This window comes from Rissa tridactyla, chromosome 4 (assembly GCF_028500815.1).
Source record: "Rissa tridactyla isolate bRisTri1 chromosome 4, bRisTri1.patW.cur.20221130, whole genome shotgun sequence".
NCBI lineage: Eukaryota > Metazoa > Chordata > Aves > Charadriiformes > Laridae > Rissa > Rissa tridactyla.
The window spans coordinates 84,002,974-84,028,371 of NC_071469.1; the positions used below are offsets into that span (position 1 = coordinate 84,002,974).

Consider the following 25,398-nt stretch of genomic DNA (forward strand, 5'->3'; position numbering starts at 1 on the left):
CGCTGGCACGGCAGCGAGGGAATCCCGGCGGCCCGCCGAGGGGAGGGGGGCCGGGGCGGGGCCGGCGGCGGGAGGCCGAGCTCGCCGGTATAAAGGCGGAGGCGGCGGCGGCGGCAGCTGTGCTCGCTTCCGCGCTTTAGACCGCATCCGTCTCAGCGCTCCCTGCCCGCTAACATGGCGCTCTCCGGCGACCCTCATTTCAAGAAGCTGGTGGAGTGGCACAAGGCGAACGCCTCCAAGCTGGTTCTGCGGCAGCTCTTTGAGGCCGACAAGGATCGCTTCCAGAAGTTCAGGTGAGGCTGGGCGGCCCCCGCCCGCCTTTCCCCGCGGCCGAGCTGCGCAGCAGCCGCCCCCGCCCGCCCCAGCCACCGCCGCGGCCCGACGGGCCCTCACGGGCGCTTCCGTGTGCGGGGCCCGGGGCGGTGCGGGGTGCCCCCCCACCCCCCTCCCTCAGGTGGGCCTCGCCGCGGGCGGGCTGGCGGGATGCGCCCTCAGAGTGCGGAGCCCCGGCATTTTCCGCTCCCTCCCGCCGGCGCGGGGCCGGGATGGCAGCGGGGCCCGGCGGGGGAGAGCACCGCGCACGCTGCTGGGCTCGCCCCCGTCTCGCTGGCCTGTGTGGGGGCAGGGGGAGGCCGGCGGGGGTCCGGCGGGGTACAGGCCCCGGTCGGGCGGGGGTAGCCCTGGTCGGAGGGGCTCGCCCCGGCAGCCCCCGCTGAGGGCGGCCCTGCCCGCTCGTCCTTGACTCATCCTTGCAGCAGGGTACGTGCCGGGAAGCACAGCGCCGGGCTGCGGCTCGCACAGCGGCATTGTGGGTCCCGCGCCTCTCACACCCGCCGTGCTTAGTCACGATAAGCCCCGCGATAGGATCGCCAGCAGCCGTCCATCCGCCTGTGCCCCCGCCTGTCAGCAGCGCGGGCGTGCCTCCCCCTGCACCACACGGGGGCCGGGGGTGTCTGGCAGGTTTATCCCTCCCTCGCCTCATGCTGCTAGCGTTACGGAGCGTGCATGGCAGCGGTTTTGCTAGAGGAGGAAGTAAGACGTGGAAGCGATGTAGTAGTGTTCAGCGGTTTGATCCTGTAAAGCGGGACTCGCACTGTCTGTGCACTGCAGGCTGTGCTGAGAAGCGTGTGTGGTTACGGTGTTGGACTGCAACAGCAATTTGATAAGCCTAATGCTATTTAATGCATCCCTGACGTGAGTTTTAAAGCAAGCCTGGGTAATACAGGTACAGTGGGCTGCTGCTCTCCAGTGTTGAGGTGACTTGTTGCATGTATGAAACTTTCCATTAGTAACCTAGGTAAAGCGACTTCTCTTTCCTCTCGAGCTCATTAGCTGCTTCTTAAATTGTAATTAAACATCACATATGAAGTCCTGCATACCAGTATACAAGAGCTAAAATGTCATTTGAAAGGATTGAAAAGGTATGCTGAATTTTTAGAGTATGGACTTTATGTGGCTCTTCTAACTCTTTATGCTGTTAAGATCTTTATTAATATTACCTTATACGAATCTACTAGCTCTTCTCTTATAGAGCTAGTTCTGGTTGCAAATTTTCCTTATCTCCAGTATATCCCAAGAGACTGAATTTGGTAACATCCTTGGAACAAAAGAGAGCTGAGACAAGCTAGCTAAATAAATCAAAAGGTATCATCAAGAAGTTTCTTTCAAGGCTCCTTCCTCAATGGTTTGAGCAAGTACTCCTATTGAGGATAGCACTGCATCTTAATCTCATTGGCCGTCACTTTCATATTAACTAAGCTACTTTAACCATAAAATATACTCTCAGTCTCAGATAGTTTGTATTTAATTGCTCTTGTGAATGTGTAATATATTTAGACTCTTTTTGAGTGTTAAACTGTCACAGTGTACAGTTAACCAAGGAGAAGATATTTGACAACTGTCCTTTCAGGCACACATGCTCATCTCTAACACGTTTTCTCCATGCTGAAAGAAATCAGTGTGTCTCCTAGAACGTGTTTATCTGACTTTTTTGTGAAACATTTTTTTACCAAGGTTATCTATTTCAAATAGCTGCCCAACTTAATGTCCTTTTGTGCTGCCCATAAGGATAGTAAAAAGTCAAAATGTTTGAAATTTACTTAATCTATCTTAATCCTTTCTTTTCATGATTTCAGTCCTGTTTCCTGATAAACCTACACATTCTGGACCACCAGGAGAACTTTCTCATAGCAAAGTACAACTACAGAAATGGCAGCTGGGGTTAGTTTGATGGATCTGCTTGTGTACTTCTCGCTGATTGCCACTTTGTCAGCCAGATCAGCAGGATGATGGTAGTTAATGTGTGTTGGAAGCCTAAGCAGTCTGGAGGCTTGGCCACAAGGTCCTCTGTAATTTTCGCCTCTCTCCTCATGTGAAATTAATCTTTATGAATACCTTTCACTAAGTTCTGCTAGGTATTATCATAGAATCATTGACTGTCTCCCTTCCTTCAGAAGGAAAAGAGAAACCTATACCCACATAAAAGTGCTTCCCAGTACTGGTTCTGGAGAAATTTCAGACTGGTCTGAACAATTTTTAGTCTGAATATTTTTATCACTGAGCACAAATATCTTGTTAATGTTATTATGAGATCCTTACACTCACTGTGTCCTACAGAGTATAGATAGAAGATCCTTTTTTCATTTTGTCCTTTTTTTCTTCCTCAGAACTTGATTATTCCTTTTTCCTGATGGGGAGTGTAGTCAGACCTGGAGGGTATGCTTTGGCTTTCTTTGCTGCCCAAATGTAAGGTCTGGTAGGAACAGTGGGTCTTAACAACATGGCTTGTTCACTAGAAACACTCCACTAGTTTTGAAGGGGTTAGAACTGATACGATGCAGCCATTGTAAAACTCAGCAGATAATTGATGCCTGGATGCAGATTAAGGTACTCTTGATGCAAATAGCTGGTGCAAGATATAAAGCCCTGGTATTACACTCCTGCTAGCTGGCTTGTCCATTATGAAGGATCAGAAAGAGCCTCCAATCTAAATGGAAAACATACCACCAGGGAATCCATGTCTAATCCATTTAGGGGTTGCATACAGCTGCTTTAGTTTGTGTTTAATGGGAGGTAAAATCATTCTGAGATGCTGCAGGTGACCTGCCGATAAAGGGCTGCATCACTGAAATGTGGATGTGGCTTACGTGACAAGTCTCTTGTTCCACCTGGGTAGCGCTACCATTAGCTGCTGCATTGCAGAATGGGTAGTGTAGCAGAATGCAAGTGCTCTGCAGGGGTTTGGGTTTCTGTTTAAATAAGGGGTGGATCCCTTGGTGTGAGGGTTTAGGATGAGATTCCATTGCATGCTGCGCGTTCCATCTTGTGTGTGTGTAAGTTAGATCTGTTAGCCATTGCTTGCTTTTTTGCATGAAATGTCTCGGGATGCCATCTTCCTGCAGTTTCCTCAAATGAGCAGTGATTTGAATCCAGCCAGAATTTCATGGTGTACTTGGTTGTCTAGGTCTAGTGAGATGGATGTTTATTCATATAAGTAAAATAACAATGAAATGTACAAGTAAGCCATATGTCAGGTAAATACCAAGAAAAGATTGTAAGGATTTCCTGTTTATGGAGTAGAACACTGGGAAAGACTATCTTTGTGTATTAAACTAGTATGAGACTTAAGAGTTCTACTGCTCTAAACAGTTGAAGTGTTAGTGTACTAATGGTCTTGCTGTATCATTCGTAAAACGTGTTCAGATCTTTAAATAAATTGCATCAAATCTCAAATAGAAGGACTTGCAGGATTTGTTCTTTTTCTTCTGTACTGTATTGATAAACAGCACATTTGGCAGGTGAGAGCTAACAATCCCTCCCTTAGCCAGCCATATTTCAGGTATCCTGGTGCTGGGTGGTCAAGGTTTCAGGATTACTCTTTGCAGCCCACTGAAGAGCAGGGTGATTAACGGTATTGATGCTGGTTTTCCTTACTTGCCTTGTGTTCTCACCTATAAAAGAAACACTCTTCTAAGATTGTGCTTGAAGACACCTTCCTTTCCTTATTTAGTGTCTCTTGTATTTTAAGACCAGAAAAAGCACATGTTACTATGTGTTTCTTCAAGTTAATGAGACCACCGAAGTTTCTAGGCCTTGCTGATTATTACTGTTACTGCAAGTTCAGCTCTGTTCTTGCTTTGCAGAATCTTGCCTGCTCTGTCCTATCATGTCTGTTTGGATTACCAATTATGCCATGGTTTGTTCCTGCAAAGTCTCTGGCATTACGTGGTCACTAAGATAACAGTGCATATTTCTGTGCTCAAATATTGGGAAAGAAAAAGCAGGGGAGATAATGAACAATGCGGAAACATTGAGAATTTACATGCATGCAATTTCCCGTGGCTTGTGCATGTGGAGCAAAAGTGGGAGTAAGAGATAAATGGCTGGCTGTGCTTTTATAGAAGGCCTACTGAATTACTTACAGAACTTTGATTCTTCAGTTTAGAGTAAATGTGTATATTTGGCTGTAAATTAGTGCAAAGAAGAAATGGGTAGAAAACTGTGCTGTAAAGGACTAGGGGGACTGTATAACTTCTCACATAGATACAAGGCTGGTAAATACGAAGGGACTCACTTGATTTCTATTAGACTATGATTTCTGTGTTTCATCTCGCATGTAAACCTTAAAGTGCTTGTATTCTGAAGTGGTAGGCTGTACCTTTCAGAGGAGGATTAGTTAAATAATTTGGAGACTTCCACTGAGTCAGTGAGGACGGTGAGACTACATCATGCACAAATGAGATTTAATTCTGCTTAGTAGTTGACAGAATGTTTCTGTACATGAAGTTGTACAGATTTTAAATTTGGCTTATTAAGGTCTCCATATAAAAGCATGAGTATATTTGTTGAAAGGACCTGTGGGTAGACAGTTTAATTTTTTAGTAGCAAAAGAATGTGGCAAGCTTTTTACCTGTGATACATTAGGAAAAAGCTAATAATTGCTAGAGAATGCTAGTGGCTCCATGAAAACAGAATGTGATTGTCCAACTGTGCATTAAATGTACTTCATTGTATTTGGACTTTCACAAGCAGAAAATGGAAACTATAATTTACCTTGTTGAAAACCATGCTCTTAAATTAAAACACACTAGTAAGTCATTTTAGGAAACTTGTGGGGCAAATTGGTCCCTCAGTTAATCTTTACTAACTTGGTATAATTACGTTCACAATTATTTTGTAATCTGTAGAGGAGTTATCATTGTCTTCTTTAAAACAGTCTCTTCAGGAATGTGTGATTAAATGACCTGTTTGTTTTGGCAGCTTGACTCTGAATACTGATCATGGGGATATCTTACTGGATTATTCGAAGAACCTTGTTACAGAAGAAGTGATGAAAATGCTGATGGAACTGGTAATTCTTTAAAATGTTGAATTAATAAATAGGTTTTTTTTAAAGTTAACTTTTACCTGGAACTGATTATTCTAGCATTGTTTTTATGCATTTAGCTCTAAATTTGAGAGGCTGTCAAAGTTAAAAGGTATCTGTTTACAAATCTTGGCACTGTTTGAAGTCTTGCACTGTCCTTTAGTCCCAAGGTACAAGGCCAGTTTTCAATGCACAGATCTGCTTCTTGTGCTCACCGGAAGGATTTTTGTCTGTAACAGACCAGCTGGCATATGGCGCTGTTATTGAGGTCTACAGTAAAATAAGAGATCCATATACAGTTGTAAGAGAAGGTGATGTCTCCTATATGTGCAATTGAAATGCTACTTCATAGGTCATGCAATCTCAATTTTGAGATTCATTTGCAATTGGATGCATTTCAAGAAAGAAGTTTGTGTCATTAACTTCAATTTAGCATGGTGCCTATATTTATAACCCTTCCTTAACTATTGGTCCATCCAAAGGCTTAGACCAGATAGGACACAGACTTTTAGAAAGGGAAGAACTAGCGAAAATAGCCATAGCAAAAGTAATTTTGCTACTCTTCATTTTTAAAAAAGAAATTCTAAGCTGGTACAAAGAATCACTAATGAATCCTGTAGCAGTGTGACAAGATGAAACTGAGCAATTAAGGTGGATTCATTGCATCTTGGTCATTCAGCATATGTTACTGTAACCTTTTAAGGAAATAAACAGCATGCATAAAAATACTTGCTTTAAAATAAAATAATTGATTTTTAAGGTAGGATCTAGTGGGTCTTTAATATCATAATTTTTGCTTCACTGTCTTACGTGGTACAGTAAAGCTACATTCTTTACTGTAGCCGCCCTTTGTAGTGCATGTTGACTTCTTACTATTTTTAAGAGGAATCTATTTTTACATTTCTCAGGCAAAGTCAAGGGGTGTGGAAAGTGCCAGAGAGCGCATGTTCAGTGGAGAGAAGATCAACTTCACTGAGGTAAGGCTATTTCTGTCCATGGTTCTCACCCTCAGTTATGCCTATATATTATGGATGCTCATGCTGTGTAAGAGAAGTCTTGAAAAAACTTACTCTAGTCACTACTCTGAAATGCTGAGTGGTTGTAATGTTTGTCTTGCTACTTACGTGAGAAATTTTTACAGCTCTGACAAAAAGATGTAAGAAAATGTGTGTGAATAAAGCTATTCAATCCTCCCTTCAGCATGCATTTTTTTTTTGAGATTTGGTGCTGCATTTTTTTTTTCTTGTCTTCTCTTCCTCCTTTTGTAGAGAGGAAGATGAGTTAGATCTTGGAAAGGGCATGGAGCAGAGTGTTGCATTCCAGGTATCCCTTACATGCTTTTGCCTCATGTCAGTGTTCGTAAAGCTTAGTAAACTGCCCGCAAAGTTTTAGTGAGGATTGTGTAAGACCTTATGCTTTGGATTGCTGATGCTACGTATCTCTGGGTACATTTACCAGTACAGACTATAAACGATCTTGGGAAATTAGCCACCCCTTTCAGTAAGAGGATGAGTATCTTCCTCTTTTTATAGGTCTGAAGGTTGTAATTGTGGTTAAATCTTCACTAAAACATACATAAAACCAATGGTACCTTTTTCCTGAAATTAAAAATAGGATGAAAACTGGAAACTCAACAGTATAGCATGATTTATTAGTCTGCCTTAAATATTAAAGGCTGTTTAGTACGTTTGAGGTAAATTCACAGAAATCAGTATTTCCTTTGACTCGGTTATTGACTAATTTAGCTGTTGCACAAGCTCTTTGCTTAAAATAACTCAGCAGTTGGACGTTGTATTGTTTGTGAATGCTACATATTTGTAAAAATCCAGAGACAGAAAGAGATAAAGCTTCACTTGGAGAAATGGTTCCTCTTCCATGCCTTCAATTCACAGATGTAATTCTAGCTAGTGAAAAAAGAAGCAGGAAAAGAGAGTGATGAGACTTAAATCTGCCTGGAGGATTGGTTTCTCAGATATTGCCTCTCACTAGCCTCATGTAACTCAAATTGTTATGGGGTTAGCCCATCTCTGACTGTATTATTATGGAACGTATTACTCTTCATTGTCTACAGGAGAGCAAACGTAGCAGCTGAAGCCTTCTCAGAAGGATGCAATTTTCACAGGAAGCACTTAAATACAATACTAAACTGTGATGTGTTTGGCTCCCTATTTAGCTACTGTCTTGGTATGGCAACTTTATGTAGCAATTACCTGCATGATGAGTCTAGAAACATCTTTCTTATTATCAGATTTTCTAATTTACAATCAGAAGTTAACATGGCATTAGATTTAGTTTATTTAATTTCTTCTGTTTGTGTAGAATATCATATCAAGTTGGTTTGACTCTGGAATATGAGCATGTGGACAATGTGAAATTGTCATGAGACCTTAAAAACAGGATGCTGTCAAACAGCATGACTGAATAAACCTAACGCAATAAGACAGAAGGGAGCTGCTTAATAGCAAGAACTAACTTGTCTGCTACTCTTGTTCTGATTTAGAACACTTTTAAGCTATTTGTCTAAAGTATTTAAGACTTGTCTGTATTTGGTGCTGCAGGCATTGGCTGCATGGTGTGTGCTTATGTGGAAGTTCTTTCTAATGCGCCCAAGCATGTCATTGCCAGGTGTTTGTCCCAGATGAGTTAAAACTTGCAGCTTGACATGGCACAAAGACAGTGCATTACAAGGTAACTGATCTCTGACCACTTGTTATGGGGATGGTCGTCATAGCCCACCCAATAGAAAAATAATTCTATTTAACAGTGGGCATCAGGTCAAACGTGACTGCTTGTCTTGATCAAGACAAAGCTTCTTTCAAGTCTGGTAGTGAGCAGTATTTACCAAATAATACTATTCCATGGCTGAGTGCTGCAAAAAAAAATTGCCCTTGTTCATCCCAAATTTAAAGAGCTTTTTCATATTCCAAGTCAGTAACCGCAAACTCAATGATTTTTGAATTAGCATTTGGTATTTAAATCATGACTTGGCAGTTCATATTGTCTGTGTTGTCTTTGTCTCACAATGCCTCTCATTGTAGCAAGGAACAATGAGGTAGGGCAGACTAATTTTTTAATTTGTTCATTAGTATTGGCTAACTCCTTCATTCTAGATTAAAGCTGTTAAGTTCCTGAACAGGTGAATCAGAGGCCAGATTTCAGTGCTTTGACTTCTGTATAACTGGAGAATTAGTATAACATGGTGTATGCTAACAGATTTTTTCTCATAACACACCTACTACCTACTCTTGTGGTGTGCAAGTATTCAGGGAGTGTTTAATTGTGAGCAGTGGATAGAATAATGCAGCTATTGTATTCCTTTTAGTCAAATGTTTCAATGCATATTTGTCTCTTCCTATATGAAGTGGACTACGCAAGGTAATTGAGAAAATAACTTTGGCTGCTTGTTATGATTGATTTTTTTTTTTCAGTATCGTCATTAATAGGAAACAACATCCTTGTATACCTGAAGCATGCCAAAATGACTAAGATCACTGACTACTGAATATTGCTGAATTCTGAACCTCAATCGTTAAATGCCTTTCAAGGGATTTTGAGCTTTCTTTTCAAAGTAAACAAATAAGCTATTGGTTTATTTAGCATATGATATGCTTTTGTAAGCCCTCTGCACTGATTCTGTGAAGCGAGAGGGTGATTTAGATAGCTGGTGGTGAGTGTGTATACACATACACGCACTACTGCTCTACTAATTCCAGTTAATGTAAAGGATTTTAAAGTTTGAAGATTATACTACCTTCTGGATGAGGCACCTGTGGTCCCTCAGTATAGTTTGGAAATAGCTTCATGAGTTTTTCCCTTCTTGTTTCAGAACCGAGCTGTGCTTCATATTGCTCTGAGAAATCGTTCCAATACACCAATACTTGTAGATGGGAAGGATGTTGTTCCAGAAGTGAACAAAGTGTTGGACAAAATGAAACACTTCTGCCAGGTATAGAGTATCACCTTAGCTTATTTTTCATATATTTGTTCTATACCTAACTAGGTTCTTATGTGTGTATTGTGAAGCATTGTTTGTAGGCTGGTTCACATGAATTATTGTGCCCTTGTTTGAGGCTTATAATATTTCTGGCTCAAGCATGCAGTTGGAGCTGGTTTTTTAGCACGATTCACTTTTCTCTCTGCTTCTAATTGTTATTTTTTCTTTAATAAGCTCTCTAGATCTTATTCTTTTAGCAGTAGTCTTGCATTTATTTCAGAAGACTCATACATCATTAAGTGTCACTAAAATATTGCCTTATTTCTTCTTGCTAATTTTTTAACTACTCGACTCTATCAAGTAGAAACTGCTTCTTAAAATTTTTGTAAAGTCAGGAGAGAGGTAGAACCTCCCAGCTCACTTGCAATTTGATTATGCTCTAGTTAAATAGTTTCTTAAAGGAATCTGACCTAAAGCCAGAAAAACTTCATGATTCTATTGTTTGTAGCTTTAGCAGCATGAAAGTTTTTGTTGTTGTTGTTCCCTAGTTAATAGAGCAGCTGTTATCTTCAAATATAATTGTTCTTTTATTCTGTACATCTTTAAAATGTAGGCATCTGTCAGATTGGTTGAGGAAATGCTCTGAAGAACTTCATAGAGCACTCTAACAAAGTCAAACTTGTTTGATAAAACTAATCAATAAAAGCTCAACTAATAGTTTCAGTGCATTTTAAACACGGCTGCAAGGAACTGGACCTGCTTGCTTACTATTGTCTTAACCAGGTGGTAGTGGCCAGTGTCACTGCCAACTCATTGTTAACCTATGCAAAATGAGCCTGGATGATGTCCAGTTCCTAATGGATGAATGCCAAACCCACAATAACTGACACTAACTGGTCTGAATTTGGTAGTTTCTTCAGATAGTGCAAGAATTGAGTGGCCGCAGAAACTCAATGGCCTGTTTTCCACTGTAGAGTTTTTGAGTCTCAATCTACTGGTTGAGATTTTGGTAGCGCAAAACAAGAGTTTTCAGCGGTGCCACCCTCTTTATTGGTAGATGGTTTCAATCACCAGACCCTGTGAACATCACTTTCCATGCAGATGTCTTTTCTGCAAAGTAAAAATCATGTTAAGCAGTTCCTTTGGAAAGATTAACAAAGATGCTTGCTTTAGTTAACTCACTTAAGCAGATGGGATTTAAAAACTATGGCACCATCGTCTACAGGCGACAGGAATGGTGTATACTAAAAATGAAAGCTTTTTGTTTTCCAAACAAAAAAATAACTTATACAGCTGCAGGGAAGAAGAGCAACTATCAGCATAACCAGGTGATTTCTGGAAAAATTGCTTTAGAATTGGGGAATGTATGTAGAAGTGTGCATGATACTGGAAAGATTCCTTTTGTGATTGGAACAAATCTAATGCATAGGTGGTACATGATGGACAAAACTCAATGCAGTGTTTTGCTATTACTTAGTGATTGTAACTTTCTCTGTCAGAACTCTCAGTAACTGTTTAAAACAGCAATTATAGAGCAGAAACCTGTACTATGTGCTGTTAAGGTGATGCCCAGAAATAAATCTTAATGCAAAACATACATGCAATAGAAAAGCTTTTTGAATATTTGGTTTGCCAATAAATCTCTATCTCTGTGGCTTTATTCATATTTTAATGTCCTTGCAGTTTAGTTAGCGAAGTTGCTTCTAATTAAAGACACTTAAAGAACACCTTCAGGTTCAAATATTTGTTGCAACTAGTTTAATGCGCAAGACTTCAACTTTTACCTTGATTTCTCTTGCCTTTGCCAACACTCTGTTATAAACGCTGTAGCAGTCCGCAGAGGAGAGTTTGATCTTGCAGTGTGTTTTTTAAATATGTGTGTTAGGCTTTTAACACTTAATGAGGTGTCATCTTAGACATAACCAAATGTCTAGCTAAGAACGTGAGTGTAGGCTTTAAAGTCTAGAAGCTTGAAAGTTGTTTCCTCAGGGTCTTCCTACAACAATCCTGAAAACACAGCCTATTCCCAGTGTTATATCACTCACTCTAGTGCAAGTATAAAATAGTCATTGCAATGGTGGGGTGTTTTTTTTTTTTGCCACAGAGAGTCCGTAGCGGTGAATGGAAAGGCTACACTGGAAAGGCAATCACTGATGTGGTCAATATTGGGATTGGTGGCTCTGACTTGGTAAGTTTCTGACACATATATATATAACTATCTATATCTTCCACATCTTTTTGTGTGTGTGCATGCTTGTGGTGAAGATAAAATCTAATTGTTGCTTCTGTCTAGGGCCCTCTGATGGTAACTGAAGCCCTGAAACCATATTCCAAGGGAGGCCCTCGTGTTTGGTTTGTATCCAACATTGATGGTACTCACATAGCCAAAACCCTGGCTGAGCTTAAACCAGACACTACGCTCTTCATCATTGCATCAAAGGTATGTCTAATACAAGCACTGTGCTGTGACTGTCTCTAATGGTAAAGGATTCAGTCAGAATAGAGATCTGTCCGCAGGAGGATCTAGATCAGGGACTTCTAGTGTGGACTATTTCTATACAGGCCTGTTGTGATTCATCCTAAACTTACAGTATAAGGTTGTGTTGCTACTGAAATACTTGAGGATCTAGAAGTCAAGTGCTGAAAACGACTTGGCCTAAACAAGTAAGACACATAAGCAATTTCATGTTGTTTAGGATGTATTTCTCAGTCAACACAAGTTTAAGCTTTATTCACAAAAGTTTATTTCATTCATTGTACTTCTCTGTGGTTGGAACGTAGGATCCTATGTGGGTATTTCTTTGAAATTTAAGATCTTGTTGCCTCATTCCTTACTTTTATTTAAGGTTACTCTTGGTCATTTATCTTAGGTACAGTGTTACTTGTTAACAGTGGGGTTTTTTTGAGTTTATGTTTTGCATAAATGAATTGTATGTAGTTCGGGATCTTCATTCTGTTTTAGGGTATTATCAAAATGTCTTCACCTAAATAACTTCAAAGCTGGGTTCCTTGAGCACTGTAAATGCTAAGCTTCTTTACTTATAAAGAGGTGAAGATAGTCTGCTGGTAGTTTATAAGATGACACTTATTTCTGAATACAGGCTTACTAGCTGCCTCTTTAAGTCTTGCCTTGCTAATAGCTTATTCTGTAAACATAATTGCTGGCTGTCATCTGCCTTTGAGGAATGCTTCTGTCTTAGCAGAGGAAACTGATGAAGACAAGCTTCATACTTATGCAATTTGGGTCACCTTCATTTGTAAAGCACAGTAGAACCTTTCTGCTGTTGAAGAAAGAATCTTCAACAAATGAACATGGGTGTAACGCTGGCCATGGTCTGCAGTGCTGCTCATTACTTATCTTGGCAATACTGCAGCTGAGCAACAACTTATGGAATAATAAGGAAACTTCACAAAGTAATACTAATGGTCACTTTGATAATTGAGTTCAAGGATCACGGTTCAAAGGCTTAGAAGACTGCCTTGAAATTGAAAGAGTAAGACTTCAGTTTCTGTTTGCCAGACTGTAGTTAAATAATTGGATATATTTGGAAGAGGATGAATGGCATTTTTTTGTTTTCCATAACAGGCTTGTGTTTCATAATAAAATATTTTGGGAGATGGATGAGAGTAGGTTGAATCTAGTGTTCAACCTTAAAGCTAAATTTTGATGGTTGAGTAAATCAGAATGGTTGTAGATACTTGCAAAACTGCATGACTGAACTTCTGTGCACACTTCATGAAGCAGGAAAATGTTTTCCTCTAATCAGCAAAACAAAATTATGGCAAGACTCTTAGCAGAAATGCGTGTTCCTGCATGAAGAGTAGGAATTAAAGAACAAGAGGACAATCCAGCTAGGTTGTTCTGTTTTGATGCTCAATTAGTTCCGTTTTAGTTGAATGATAAAACTTCATATTTAGTCAAAGACTAAAGTAGAAAACGTTAGTCTCAAGGTTTTGCATAACAGTTTGGGCGAGGGAAGGTAGGAAATGGGGAATAATTATTCACATTCCAGAGATATTGCTAGATTTACCTATCTAAACTAGCATACTAGTCCTTACTGGGTTGATAAGCTTGCTTTTTTCTGAAATCTGGCAGCAGCTGTATTATGAACATCTAGAATCACTCTGCTCTGATTATTTGGAACATATGTTTTAGCAGCCTGAACTTGTTTAAGTACAGTGTTTTACATACTTTCTTGTTTTCCAATGTGCAGACTTTCACCACCCAAGAAACTATCACCAATGCAGAAACGGCCAAAGAGTGGTTCTTGCGTGCTGCTAATGATGTAAGTCTAATATGTTTAGGCCTCGTAAGAGAACGCAACAGCTTTTCATTGTGCAGTTTCTCTGTGGTCAGCCTGCGTGCTTTGGAGCAGAGCCAGTAGCTGCCCAAATGTGAGCTGTAGAGCTCAGCAAATGCTGTACATACAACATTTGAGTGCTTCATGCTTAGTAACAGGCTGTTATATCTGATCAAAGTGACAAAACCGCCAGTTTTTCATTATAAGTGGTGGTTGTACATTGTTCCCCTAAATCCTGCCTGCTAAATAAGAGTGTAGTATTTGCATTAGAGCTGGCTAATAATTTGGTGGGACAACTGATAGGGGAAATCCAAGAGTATGGTGTCTATGTGGCATTACCTTCCAATTCTTGGCAAATCTTTAAAAACTAGAAGTGAAGCTATGGTTGTAGTGATATACTGACATTTCTATGGCAGATGGCTGTGCTATGAATAGAAACCTTGTATTTGGCTCATTCTCTCCTATTTCTAACCTTTAAAAGAAAGAAGCAGGTACTGCCTACTCAGGTAATTAAGACGGTCTTTAACCTGTTCCAGTCAGGGTAGTTGTACTTAGTTTGGAAGCTAGGCTTTGAAATTCCTTGTTACGCTGCTGTTGCAGATGACTCATCTTTATTCACCAGAACATTTCCTGAAAGACCAAAGTCTAAATCTGAAGCTTGAGATTAATAAGTACTTTGAATTGTCTTGATTTTTTTTTTGACCCTTGCCAGAAGGGTAGCGCATGTACAGCAAACTCCATCTGCTCCAAAGCAGTGGTAGTGGCGTTCCAAACTGATAACGTACTCTTAAGGAACTCGTGTGCTGCTCTAAGCAAGTGACTGCTTCCAGAGGGCTTCACAAGAATATTATCAGAACATTATCTTCAGGCAGGCATGCTGCCAAATCCCACACTGAATGTGCATAAGATGACTTCAAGTTGACAATGCAAAAATCTCTGCTGATAGTCAACAGTATTTTGTTTAAATGTAAATGGTAGCAGATCAGCTTTATGACCAGAAATCAAAATAATTGGCATTCTAGATCTAACAATCTGTTTATTTTTATTAAGCCTTCAGCTGTGGCCAAGCATTTTGTTGCCTTATCTACCAATGGCGTAAGTATAACAAATCTATTTTATTTTCCTGATTTTGTCCTCATTTTAAAATCATATAAGGAAGCCTGTCTTTTAAGGCACTGCTACTTGAATACCAATAGTTAGCCTTCATCTTGAAAGGAAGCATATTTTTTTTCTACTGAATCACTTCTAGAGTGATGAACTGTAGTAAGATTGGACCTTCATTATAGATTTGTGCTTTTTCTGCTAGAGCTTTAAGTTGGAAATCAAGTTTTCTTACTCCTGAAATGACTGTTCTGTTATCAGTGAGTGTTACCTGTAACTGCTTAAGCGTGTGTGAATGCAGTTATGTAAATAAATATTACTCTCTGAGACTCAAGTAAGTGCTAAGTGATGCAGATAGTTTGTGTGAATAATCTGTAGCCTATGGTGAGCATAATGTATCCTGAGTGGTGTTTCATGCAAAAGTATGAAGTAGAAAGACCAATAGCAATTAGAAAAAGTCTCTGCAATAATTGAGAGGCTGTTGGGTACTGTGGTGTAAAATTCCTTTCATCCATTCTGTTTCTGTTAAGTGTGAACTGAATGTCAGTCCAACTCCTAACTCTATTGCCACTTAGATTGACCAGAAAATGAGTGTATGTCACTGATTTTATTTGAGACTACTGAGTAGCGATAGTGATCTCTGGGAATGAAGGTGTACTTTTTTCTGATGGATGCATGTAGTTGGGGAATTGGGTATTTAATAGGTACCAAACTTGTATTTGCTAGACACAAAGATTTTTGAGAATGTTCGTTTTACTTATGGTGTTCTTACATGCTTTTTTTTTTATTCTAGCCTAAAGTTAAAGACTTTGGAATTGACCCAGAGAACATGTTTGAGTTTTGGGATGTAAGTAAATGTCTAATGTTATGTGGTAAATGTTAACTGTTAGAATTATCTAACTTGCTTCAGAAAATGTGAACTAGATGTCACAGAGCTGCCAAAATACTTAAATTATAGTAGTTATGTTCTCTGTAGTGAGACATCTAAAAACTTGTAATGAAAGGCAAATTGAGAACATGTCAGGAAAGCAAAACATTCTTGTCTCTTGGCCATTCCGTTAAAATCCTGCAGTCAAAGGTCTGAATAGGAGCATTCTGTATTCTTGGCTGTCTCATCAGCTGTTGGGTAACAGGAGATACAAGCCTTAGCTTATTCCTCTGTGTAAGTAGTTATTATAAGCTGTGACATTTCACTGTTGGGGTCTAACTGTATATAATCTAGGCCTGTAAAGGTCAAACATCAGAAACGGGAGCCCAAATTGATATTTTGTAGCAGATGCATATTTTAAGTATACTGCCTTTAGTCTTGGCCCTTACACTTAATCAATGAGATGTAAACCAACCTGTTTCTGACTGTGGGCCTGAAAAACTAGGTTCTAAAGCTGCTGTTTAGAAATTACCTAGAGCATTACCTTTCCCTAGATAGTGTTGTAGAGTTGCTGAAGCAGGCTTTACGTATAGAGGAGTGATATTAGGAAAGTGGTTAATATAAGCTGCAAATTAGTAATTGTAAGTGAACTGGAATCAAGGATCTACTTCAACAGATGTTATATAAATCAGACAAGTGGGATAACTTTGAAGTATCAAAAAATGCATACTTAAGGATTCATTAGGGGACTACTGTAAGGTGTTTCCCTTGAAAAAATACTGATTTTTCTGAAAATAGTGTAAACACAAGCTGATATTTTCTAATAATTTGAACAAGTTTGAATTTAAAAGCCTTTCACTTCTCCTGTCTAAACCAATCTCTTATTTTCAGTGGGTTGGTGGCCGCTACTCTTTGTGGTCCGCCATTGGTCTCTCCATTGCCCTGCATATTGGTAGGTATAACTCTGATACAACAATGCCAAGAATTAATCTGTGGAATGCATTAACAATAGCAGATTGTGGATCAGTTTTGGGGCAAATATTATTTTACCCAGCCTGCTCTGAGTAGTTGCATGTTAGTGCTAAAAAACAATCTTTAATGCAATGGAAGTGTTGAGATATTAGTACTGTAAATGCAGTTTGGGAATTTACCCATACTTAGGTACAATAGTCAAATTGCCTCTATTTAGTCACTTGCATAGCCAAAAGTGCCTGATTTATATAAAGCCATGTCAGTCTTGAAAATTAGACCTTGCATCTGACATTCTTAAACCGTTTAAGAGTAGGGTATTTAGTTTCTGTGAGTACATACACACTAAACATCAAAATCCTATGTCTCCAGTTCTGTATATGAGCTCTATTTAGCATCGTTAACTATCCCCTTCTCCCATTACTTCCTTTTGCCCCCAGTACTTGTTCTCCTAGGCTATAGGGCCCAATGATACAGGAATGCTGTTTCTATCTGTACTTGACTGGGGAGCAACCATAGATCCTCTAAATTGATCCCCACCTGCTTGTGTTTTTATGGGGTAGCATTGGCATTTCTGATACGCAGATCTCAAATACACAATGAATGTGAAAGAGCTCTAAGAACTGCTGTTTCCTGGTGAGCAGGCTGTTCATCAGACTTGCAGTTGTTCCCTCATCACCTCTTTTGGATATTTAAAGTCTGAAACCATAATGTCATTTATTTTTCTAAATAAAAGCTAGAATTCCCTTAGTCTGAGGTTGGAAAAACATTGGTTTTGGTGTTTTTGGAATGATATGAATAGAAGTTGTCATGTGTAGGAAAACTTATGTGAACAGCAAAATAAACTTCAGTCAGGCACTTACTGTTTTGTCTGCAATAAACTGTTCATCTCTGCTGTCAGACAGATTTGGTGCTGACTGTTGACGTGCCAGTCTGTCTGCACTTCTTGCCTTTGTGTCCTTCGTCTCCCAAAGTTGGCTTCTGACCATAGGTAGAGCTGCTGCTTTGATTGCCAAACACTTCACCTCCACTTTTCTGTATAAGAATTGGGATTTCTGGCTTTGCAGTAAATGATGGTATTAGTTAAACTACTCATTAGTGAAAATTAATGGTGATTTGAATACTCTAATTATAGAGCAAAAAAAAAATCAGGTGAATTGTGAAGAGAACAGGGAAGGGAGGGAAACCTTTTTATTTGAAAAGATCTTATTACAGTTGTTTTTCCTTGGACCAACACAGAAATCCCTGCTGTGGTAGCCTTGCCCTGTTTTTTTGGAATATCTCTCCCATTGTGGCTGTGAAGTGACTAAGTGTTCAAACTTGCTGAGAACTATGTAGTGTTTAATACAGAGCCTGGTTTTAATGCCTCTGTTTTCCTTCCAGTTGCTCATTCTGCCTGAATGGGGATTTTAGGCAAAAGTTTTTGAAGTATGTTGTACATATAAAGTATGAAGTTGGGCTTGCTCTGAAGTTCAGGCTTTAATCATAACAAAATATATCTGTCTTACAGGATGCAAATTTTAGAAATCAAAGTGCAGCTTTAAACTCAATTAGTAGTTGGGAGCTTTGCTGCATAAAAGGAATCTCAACTGTTTTACGGTTGTCTCTACAAGAAAAATGAAGCTTGAGTTCTAATAGTAAATATGAACTGACTTTTTCTGTTGTTAGGTTTTGACAACTTTGAGAATCTGCTTGCAGGAGCCCACTGGATGGTGAGTATGTGATGCCTGTTTCAGATTTGCTCCTCTTACCAGTTGTTAGAAGATAACTGAAGGCAGGTTGGTTTCCCCATGTCCTCTCGATGCTTCTAAGATGACCGTGCTTGGGAAACTCTCCCTGGATCAAAGCAACAATTAAACAACTTAAGAGTTGGGAGGGGTGACAATTGCTTTATCGAAGTGTAATTCTTTTCCTATGTGTCACATAGGATAATCACTTCCATACTGCCCCATTGGAGAAGAACGTGCCTGTTCTGTTGGCCATGCTCGGGGTCTGGTATATAAACTGCTATGGATGTGAAACCCATGCCCTTCTGCCCTATGACCAATACATGCACCGCTTTGCTGCCTACTTCCAGCAGGTGAGGCTCAGACAGAGTAAAGATTCCAAGAGGCAAATATGTATATATGCATCGTCCTATTTCTAGAACCAGAATCCATGTTTCTAGGTTAAAATTACAGTCACTTAAATTCATGTAATCAAGGACCTAAAGAGACTGTTGCCAAAATTCATATTAGCTTATTTGTTCAGCTAATTTAGAGATATTTTTTCTCAGGCCTTTGTTATCTTGATGTCCATAAATTAAGCAGCTACATCCCTGACACTTAAGAAATTTCTATAAACAAGCAGCACTGATTATAGCTGAAGTATGTATGGAAACTGTGTGGTTCTGCAAGAAAGCTGATGTTCCCTTATTTTAGGGTGATATGGAATCTAATGGCAAATACATTACCAAGAAAGGCTCTCGTGTGGACTACAGTACTGGCCCTATTGTGTGGGGAGAGCCTGGCACCAACGGGCAGCATGCTTTTTACCAGCTCATTCATCAAGGTAAACCGAAACTGTTCAATACCTTGGTTTGGAACTAAATTCTGAATGGCTACAAAGCTGCAAGAGTCTACAGAATTGACACTGGTTTAGAGGTTGGGTTCTTATCTAACCTAGCATAACATTGCAGGTTTTAATTCTGCAATAAGCAGGGTCAACTAAAGCTGAAACTACTGAGCTGTATTGTCACTCCCCTCTGCTCTTAATAAAAAAAGCTTTTTGAAGTGGCTGGGTCTTCCAGTAACTCTGAAAATGGAGTGAGAATTGAAGATTTTCTAAGACTTTATGGTTGCAGGGTTATTAATAAGGCTTTTCTTATAGGAACTCGCATGATTCCCTGTGACTTTCTGATCCCAGTGCAGACCCAGCATCCAATCAGAAATGGCTTGCATCACAAGGTAATAAGTTCTTTGGTAGGGCACCCATATTTTCTTGTCTGAAGGCGCTGAAGCTTATTCAGTATTGCAGTGGGTGAGATTTCTAGATGTCCCTCTGGGAACTATACACATAGGCTCTGTGAACATTCACAATAGGTTTGAAAATACCTAAATTATAATTACATATTGTATGTAATACAGTGGTATTTCTCTTCTTGAAGAAATTGCAGCCATGGTTCTTGAGGCAGGTCAATGGTGTTGCCTGTTGGGCTGCTGAGGCTGGAAAGAGTTGAGCAACTAAGTATTTGGAGACAAAAGTCCTTGTAGGAATTAGAAGGAGTGTAATTCTTGCAGAGTAGGAAGAAGCAGATTCTCAGAGCTGATGAAAACTTCCTTAGAGATGCTGTTGCAAGTCTTAAACTCTAGGACAAAATTTAGTGAGTATACTAGCATGGCTATGGTAGTAGCCTTCTGCACATAGATATTTTTTTAACCAGTCCATTTTTTTAATTTAATGTAGCATCCAACTAAAGATTTTCAGTGAACAGTGTGTAACAATTTTTTAAGTTCCATAGGTAGAAACATGTCCAGGTCTACTACTTAGTGCATGCTTCTGAAAAAAGCATGTTTACTCAATAAATTTCAGTCTTGTCATGATTTCAGTTTACAAGTGCTATTTAAATTGTGTAATAGTCTTTTTTATTTTTTTGTCAAGTAACACCAAGTACAGATGAAAGTTTTAGAACATGACTTTGCAAAAGAAAGGGGGGAAAGGTTTCATTTGACTGTAGGTATAGTCAAAGTTTATCTTCAATGTAATGGGTAGGAGGAAACCACACATGAATTTGCAAGCTAACATTAGGCAGGGAACAGGAAACTAAAAACTCCTACTGTATTGGTAGGGATTGGTATATGGTTTGCTGTGGGGATTTTCTTCATATAGAGTAAGTACAGCTTAGCTGTTTACCTCTAACTAATCTCTGCACCTGGCTTTCCATGCATATGGTGTAGTATGGGATATAAGTACAGGCTGTATTGGGTGAAAGGGGGGTGGGAAGTCCTGGCTCCTCTGCTCTCCCTGGGAGGCTTGCTGTCAGCTTCAGCCGGGGCAGGATTCTGCAGAATGGTCCTGGTTGTCTCTGTTTATGTGTGCTATTAAAATAGTAATCAAATCTCTGTCACTCTGAGGTAAAAAGCAATAGCCGGCATGCAGGTAAACCTACCGGAGACTTTACTGCCATAGTGCTAAAAACAAGAGTTGTAACTCTAGCCTAGGTCTTGGTCTAGATTCAAAACTCTAGGTATCGCTGTTCCAGCTAAGAAAACAGTAGCTTGAGTCGATGCCTTTACTTCTACCTGCTAGATCCTTTTGGCCAACTTCCTTGCTCAGACTGAGGCCTTGATGAAGGGAAAGACTGCTGATGAAGCTCGCAAGGAACTTCAAGCGGCAGGCCTCAGTGGAGATGCTCTGGAGAAGCTCCTTCCCCATAAGGTAACCAGGCGTTGGCGCTCCTCTGGTTAGCTGCTGTGCTCGGTGGTGAGGGCCCAGTGTTGGACACTGCTCGGTGGAGTTTGCGAGTGGGGCAGTGCCCTCCGCTGGCTGCCAAGTGCTACTGTCTTGGCTGCTGTGAAGGTTGTGTTACGGGTTCTACCTTGTCAGGTCTGGTGGAGCAGCCCGTGAATGGCACTCTTGCTAAAGCACGTGCATCTGGAAGCCTTCTGAGGCATCTCAGAAAGGATGAGCCCCTGGGATATTGACTTGTGTCTTATTTCTTCCGGTAGCCCATAATAGCCAGTAATGGTGCTTTGGAGATCACATTTTGCCATTGTGTTTGTAATAAAGCATAACAGTTTAGTGGTTGAAGTTGTTAACCTTAAAGCTTTCAGGGTTTAGCATTTGCTACTAATACAAATAATCCAATGTGGGTTATAAGGAAAATATAAACTGCAAGTTTACCCAAGTGTGTTTTGCAACATACTAAATAACAATGTAACTCTTGTCTTAAAAGGTCTTTGAGGGAAATCGACCAACCAATTCCATCATGTTTACAAAACTCAACCCATTCACGCTGGGAGCCATCATTGGTAAGTAAATAGATCTCTCATCTGTGAGTGTTCGTTAAGATTTTCTGATGAAGTTTATTGATAAATCTCTTTTTCTGCTTACAGCCATGTATGAGCACAAGATATTTGTTCAAGGAATTGTCTGGGATATCAACAGTTATGACCAGTGGGGGTAAGTCTCCTCGATCTGTTTCTTGTGTACTTACTGACTGTGGTATTCCTTAATCTGTCATGATTTAGAGAAAAGACATTAGGGGAAAAAAAAGGTGTTATCCTTAGAGCAAATTATTACAGGATAGTTCTAAATGAAAACAGATTTTCTGGGGATAAGTCAGCAGGTATCCTTATTCAGCCATGCACGATGGTGTTGTGGGTACAACTTAAGCTAAGGACCTTTGTTTAGTCTGATTTAAAAAAAAAAAAATAAAATACTGTGAATGCAGAAAAGAGCCAGTAGTAATGAGTAAAATAGTCAAGCAGGCTGAACACATGCTCTGAGAATTAGGGAAGTAATTTCCCTTACAGAAGTGAAAGGAGAATTATTTTACCTGTGGAAACATTCAGTAGGCATTTGAATGGCATCTATTAAGCAAAAGACTGACCACATCTTAATTTTCCTAATTGGAGATACGAGAACATTCTCAGCAGATGTCTTCATATATAGGAGCCCAAGGTCTCATGCAAAGCTGCGCCTGTGACCAAGATTCATGGTAGACCCACCATGTAGAGAGAGACAGCAGCTTTATGAGGAGTTTGTCACTTTGTTGCTTTCAAAAATTGAAGACTTAATCGGGAGCTAATCAGATTCTTTTTAATCTGTAGTAATATTAACTGTTCAATATACTGTATGAAGACTTATGCAGGAGAAAGGGGGATTGGGAAATTAGTAAGATTTTTCCAGGTGAAACCTGCCTATGCTGTGAGGGGTTATTTGGAAGAGAAAGTTTGCTCTACAGGTTTTGAACAGCAGTTTACACTAAGCTTTCTTCTTAAAGGCTGAAAGGTAGTTCTGTCTCTGAATATGTTTTATTAGAACTGTGCTACCACAGCAAGTTCTTTAACTAAGATATTGTAGTAGAAACTGAAAATGGAAGACTGTCTAATAAAAGCTGATGTCTGCTATAAACTCTGAAATCAGGAGTGAGATAGGAGTAAGTACGGCTTTTACTGCAACACATCAAAATCTAAAACGGCATCCAAAACTATTGAGTATGGGGACGCTGAACCAGGCTAGTTCCTTGCAGCTGTTGGAATATCCTAGGTTCTTGCCCTGTCTGCAGTGGTAGCTCCTGGATAGCACGCTGTAGTGTTGGGGAGGGCTTCCAGGCCTGCAACTCAAACTGTTGTTTATTGTCTTGGTGCTACAGATAAGTGTTGTGAGTGATGTCATGTTCAACAGCAATGAGGAGCAGGCTGAACGCCTTCTGCATTGGCGCAGGCTGTGTAACACAAATGAGTACCAAGGGGAAAAGACTCTACTTAATTATTAAAACAAAACTTTCTCTCTTTAGACATTCTGTAATTTGAGAGCTGTCTGTTCAGCTAAACAGCTGTGAGGACTCCAGTTGTCCATGGCTGGCACTGAGTTGAATAATATTAAGTTTGTCAATTTGTGAAGGAAAAAACATTTGTCATAGTGTTCACTGTCAACTTACTTTTTACTGGCACCTATTTTTAACATCAATGGCTTATAGTAAATACTTTAAGTTGTTAGCACTAATGGCGTTTTTCTTCTTTCTTCTCCTGTTCTTATAAATGCAGAGTCGAGCTTGGAAAACAACTTGCCAAGAAAATTGAGCCTGAACTGGAGTCAGATGCTCCAGTGACATCTCATGACAGCTCAACAAATGGGCTCATCAGCTTCATCAAAAAACACAGAGCCTGAAATGAAAGATTTGGAAGACATCGACAATCTAACCACCGGATACCCAGATCTGTTGTAGTTGTGCTTTTTTAGCCACTTCTAACAAAAGTAGCACTTTACAGAGGTAGCTTCTTCACTTGTTGCATTTAATCTTGTTGCGTCAAGTGTTACAAATGAAAACTAGTTTTGTGAAACCCAGAGATTGTATAGTTGCTTTCTATTTTTGTGGCTGTTAATCTGTAAAGTGCAGCTGGTACGTCCCTCAGTTCTTATCCCTTGACTTCCTTAAAGATGATCACATATTGGTATTAGAAAATAAAAGGTATGATGGATGAGTAAAACTTCTTCACTCTAACTTCAATGTGCAGACCTAGGAATACTTGCCTTGCTGACTCTGTAAGGCCCTCTGAAGCCAAGTAAATGAACTTCTGCCTCTTTGGACCGGTTCTGCTGTAACTGGAAACTAGAATGTGTTCAGAGAATCAAGTCTATAGCTGTAGATTGTTCAGACTGCACAGTTTGGTGCATTTGAGCAAGATACGGCTTTTTCCAATGCTACTGTGGAAAGGAAAGCTTACTAATGTTTGGCAAAAGACCTCTTTGATTTGTCTATAAGCTATGGAAGCCCTGTGTGGACAGTTATTCAAAAAGGAAGTTAGTTGCTGGAGTGACAGGGATATCTTTATTTTCCAAACAGTTTTCAAGAGTTTGTGAAGCATAAGCTTGGGATCACTTGCAGAAGAAATGTATTTTTGGTCTCCTCCAGAGGCAGTTTCTCTCATGCTTCTTAAATGGGCATCACTGTTCCAACAGAAAAAAAATGAATTGAGAACAACTTAACTACTTGTAAACGAGTTGCTTACCTGCTTTCATTCTCTACCGCTGTTAACCCTCTCTGCTAGCAGACTAGCATGCTGTTGCTATTGTTCTGTAACACCTTTAATAAAGGTAAGACACAAGCATTGAAAGGAAAAATATGTTCGCTGTGGTTCTCATACCCTGATCTCTTCATGACAAAGGCTACTGTGGCTACAGAGTCTGAGAGTGTAATTCTCAATGCATGTTTGCTGCACAGTCACGGGCAGGATCAAAAGCTTGATGTCACTGACATGGCGCAAACATGTAGCGCTTGTCTGTCTCCATGGATTGGAGTCGTTAGACTCAAGTATATATATAGTGCTAAGATGCTTTGCTTCTGATCAACTCTGTGGAGCAATTTCTCCATGTAAAACATGGTCACGAAAAGAGAACCCACTAGAGGGAGGCATCACGTTTTCATATGAGGTTTGAAACTAAAGCACAGCCCTGTCCTCTTTCTCGGGGGTGGGGGGGGTGGGGGGGCGCGCGCTGGGAACTCACACCTTCTCACTTCAAGGGTAAACCCTACTGGTTTGTTTCAGTACAGCTGTTTCACCTTTTGTCTGTTCCTCTCAGCAATTAGACCCCAGCAGCTGCTCTTGCAGAAGGAAGGCAGCTGTGTGTGTTCTTTAACTCCTTGCTTTTTCTCTAACTTTGCAGTTGTTTCCAAAAACTATTTTTTTTTTTCCCCTTGCAGAGGGTTTACTGATGTACAATATAACATGTCTGACTATAACACATCAGGTGTTCTTGCCACCCCCTTTTAACCCAAAACGCTCCAAACCACCCCCAGAACACTGCCTGCGGCCCCAGCGCCCGCAGCTGCACGCGGCAGGGCGCCCCCTGGCGGCGCGCGGGAGCGGCCCCGCCCTGCGCGAGCGCTCCTCTGAGGTAGCGCGTGCAGAGGCCTCGGCTGGGCCTGGGGTTACAGATCCTCTTCGGTGCGCACGGTATTTATTAACTGGTGGTGAAACTACCGGGGTAAGTGAAGGGACACTTAACAGCAGCTTGCTGTTTTTATCAACCTGGATGCCAAAATTATTACATGAAAGTTTACGGAGTGTGAAAATGGCTGCTCTGTGGCCAAACAGCTCCTGGCTGTAGTCAGAAGCTTTAAAAGGAGAAATTTTTTTTCCCTGCAGCAGTTGAA

The 25,398-nt window shown here is 40.3% G+C and overlaps 1 protein-coding gene across 1 annotated transcript; it reads left to right on the forward strand.

The window, feature by feature from the left end:
* The first annotated feature begins 103 nt into the window (after window positions 1–103).
* On the forward strand, window positions 104–23,731 carry GPI (glucose-6-phosphate isomerase). Its single transcript, XM_054200555.1, has 18 exons — window positions 104–293; window positions 5,260–5,350; window positions 6,274–6,342; window positions 9,192–9,311; window positions 11,404–11,487; window positions 11,593–11,739; window positions 13,514–13,585; window positions 14,651–14,695; window positions 15,495–15,548; window positions 16,461–16,521; window positions 18,207–18,250; window positions 18,466–18,618; window positions 18,959–19,088; window positions 19,407–19,483; window positions 20,826–20,954; window positions 21,472–21,547; window positions 21,632–21,698; window positions 23,288–23,731. Exons 1-18 carry the CDS (start codon window positions 175–177, stop codon window positions 23,409–23,411), a joined length of 1,662 nt encoding a protein of 553 aa, XP_054056530.1. The 5' UTR covers window positions 104–174; the 3' UTR covers window positions 23,412–23,731.
* Window positions 23,732–25,398: the final 1,667 nt, after the last annotated feature.

What these genes read in the sequence shown, in the direction of transcription:
- GPI (XM_054200555.1), top strand. Translation starts at nt 175, where the DNA reads ATGGCGCTCTCCGGCGACCCTCATTTCAAGAAGCTGGTGGAGTGGCAC. An exon ending in AAATGAAACACTTCTGCCAG is followed by an intron (nt 9,312 to 11,403) that starts GTATAGAGTATC and finishes TTTTTGCCACAG; the next exon opens with AGAGTCCGTAGCGGTGAATG. An exon ending in TTGCAGGAGCCCACTGGATG is followed by an intron (nt 18,251 to 18,465) that starts GTGAGTATGTGA and finishes TGTGTCACATAG; the next exon opens with GATAATCACTTCCATACTGC.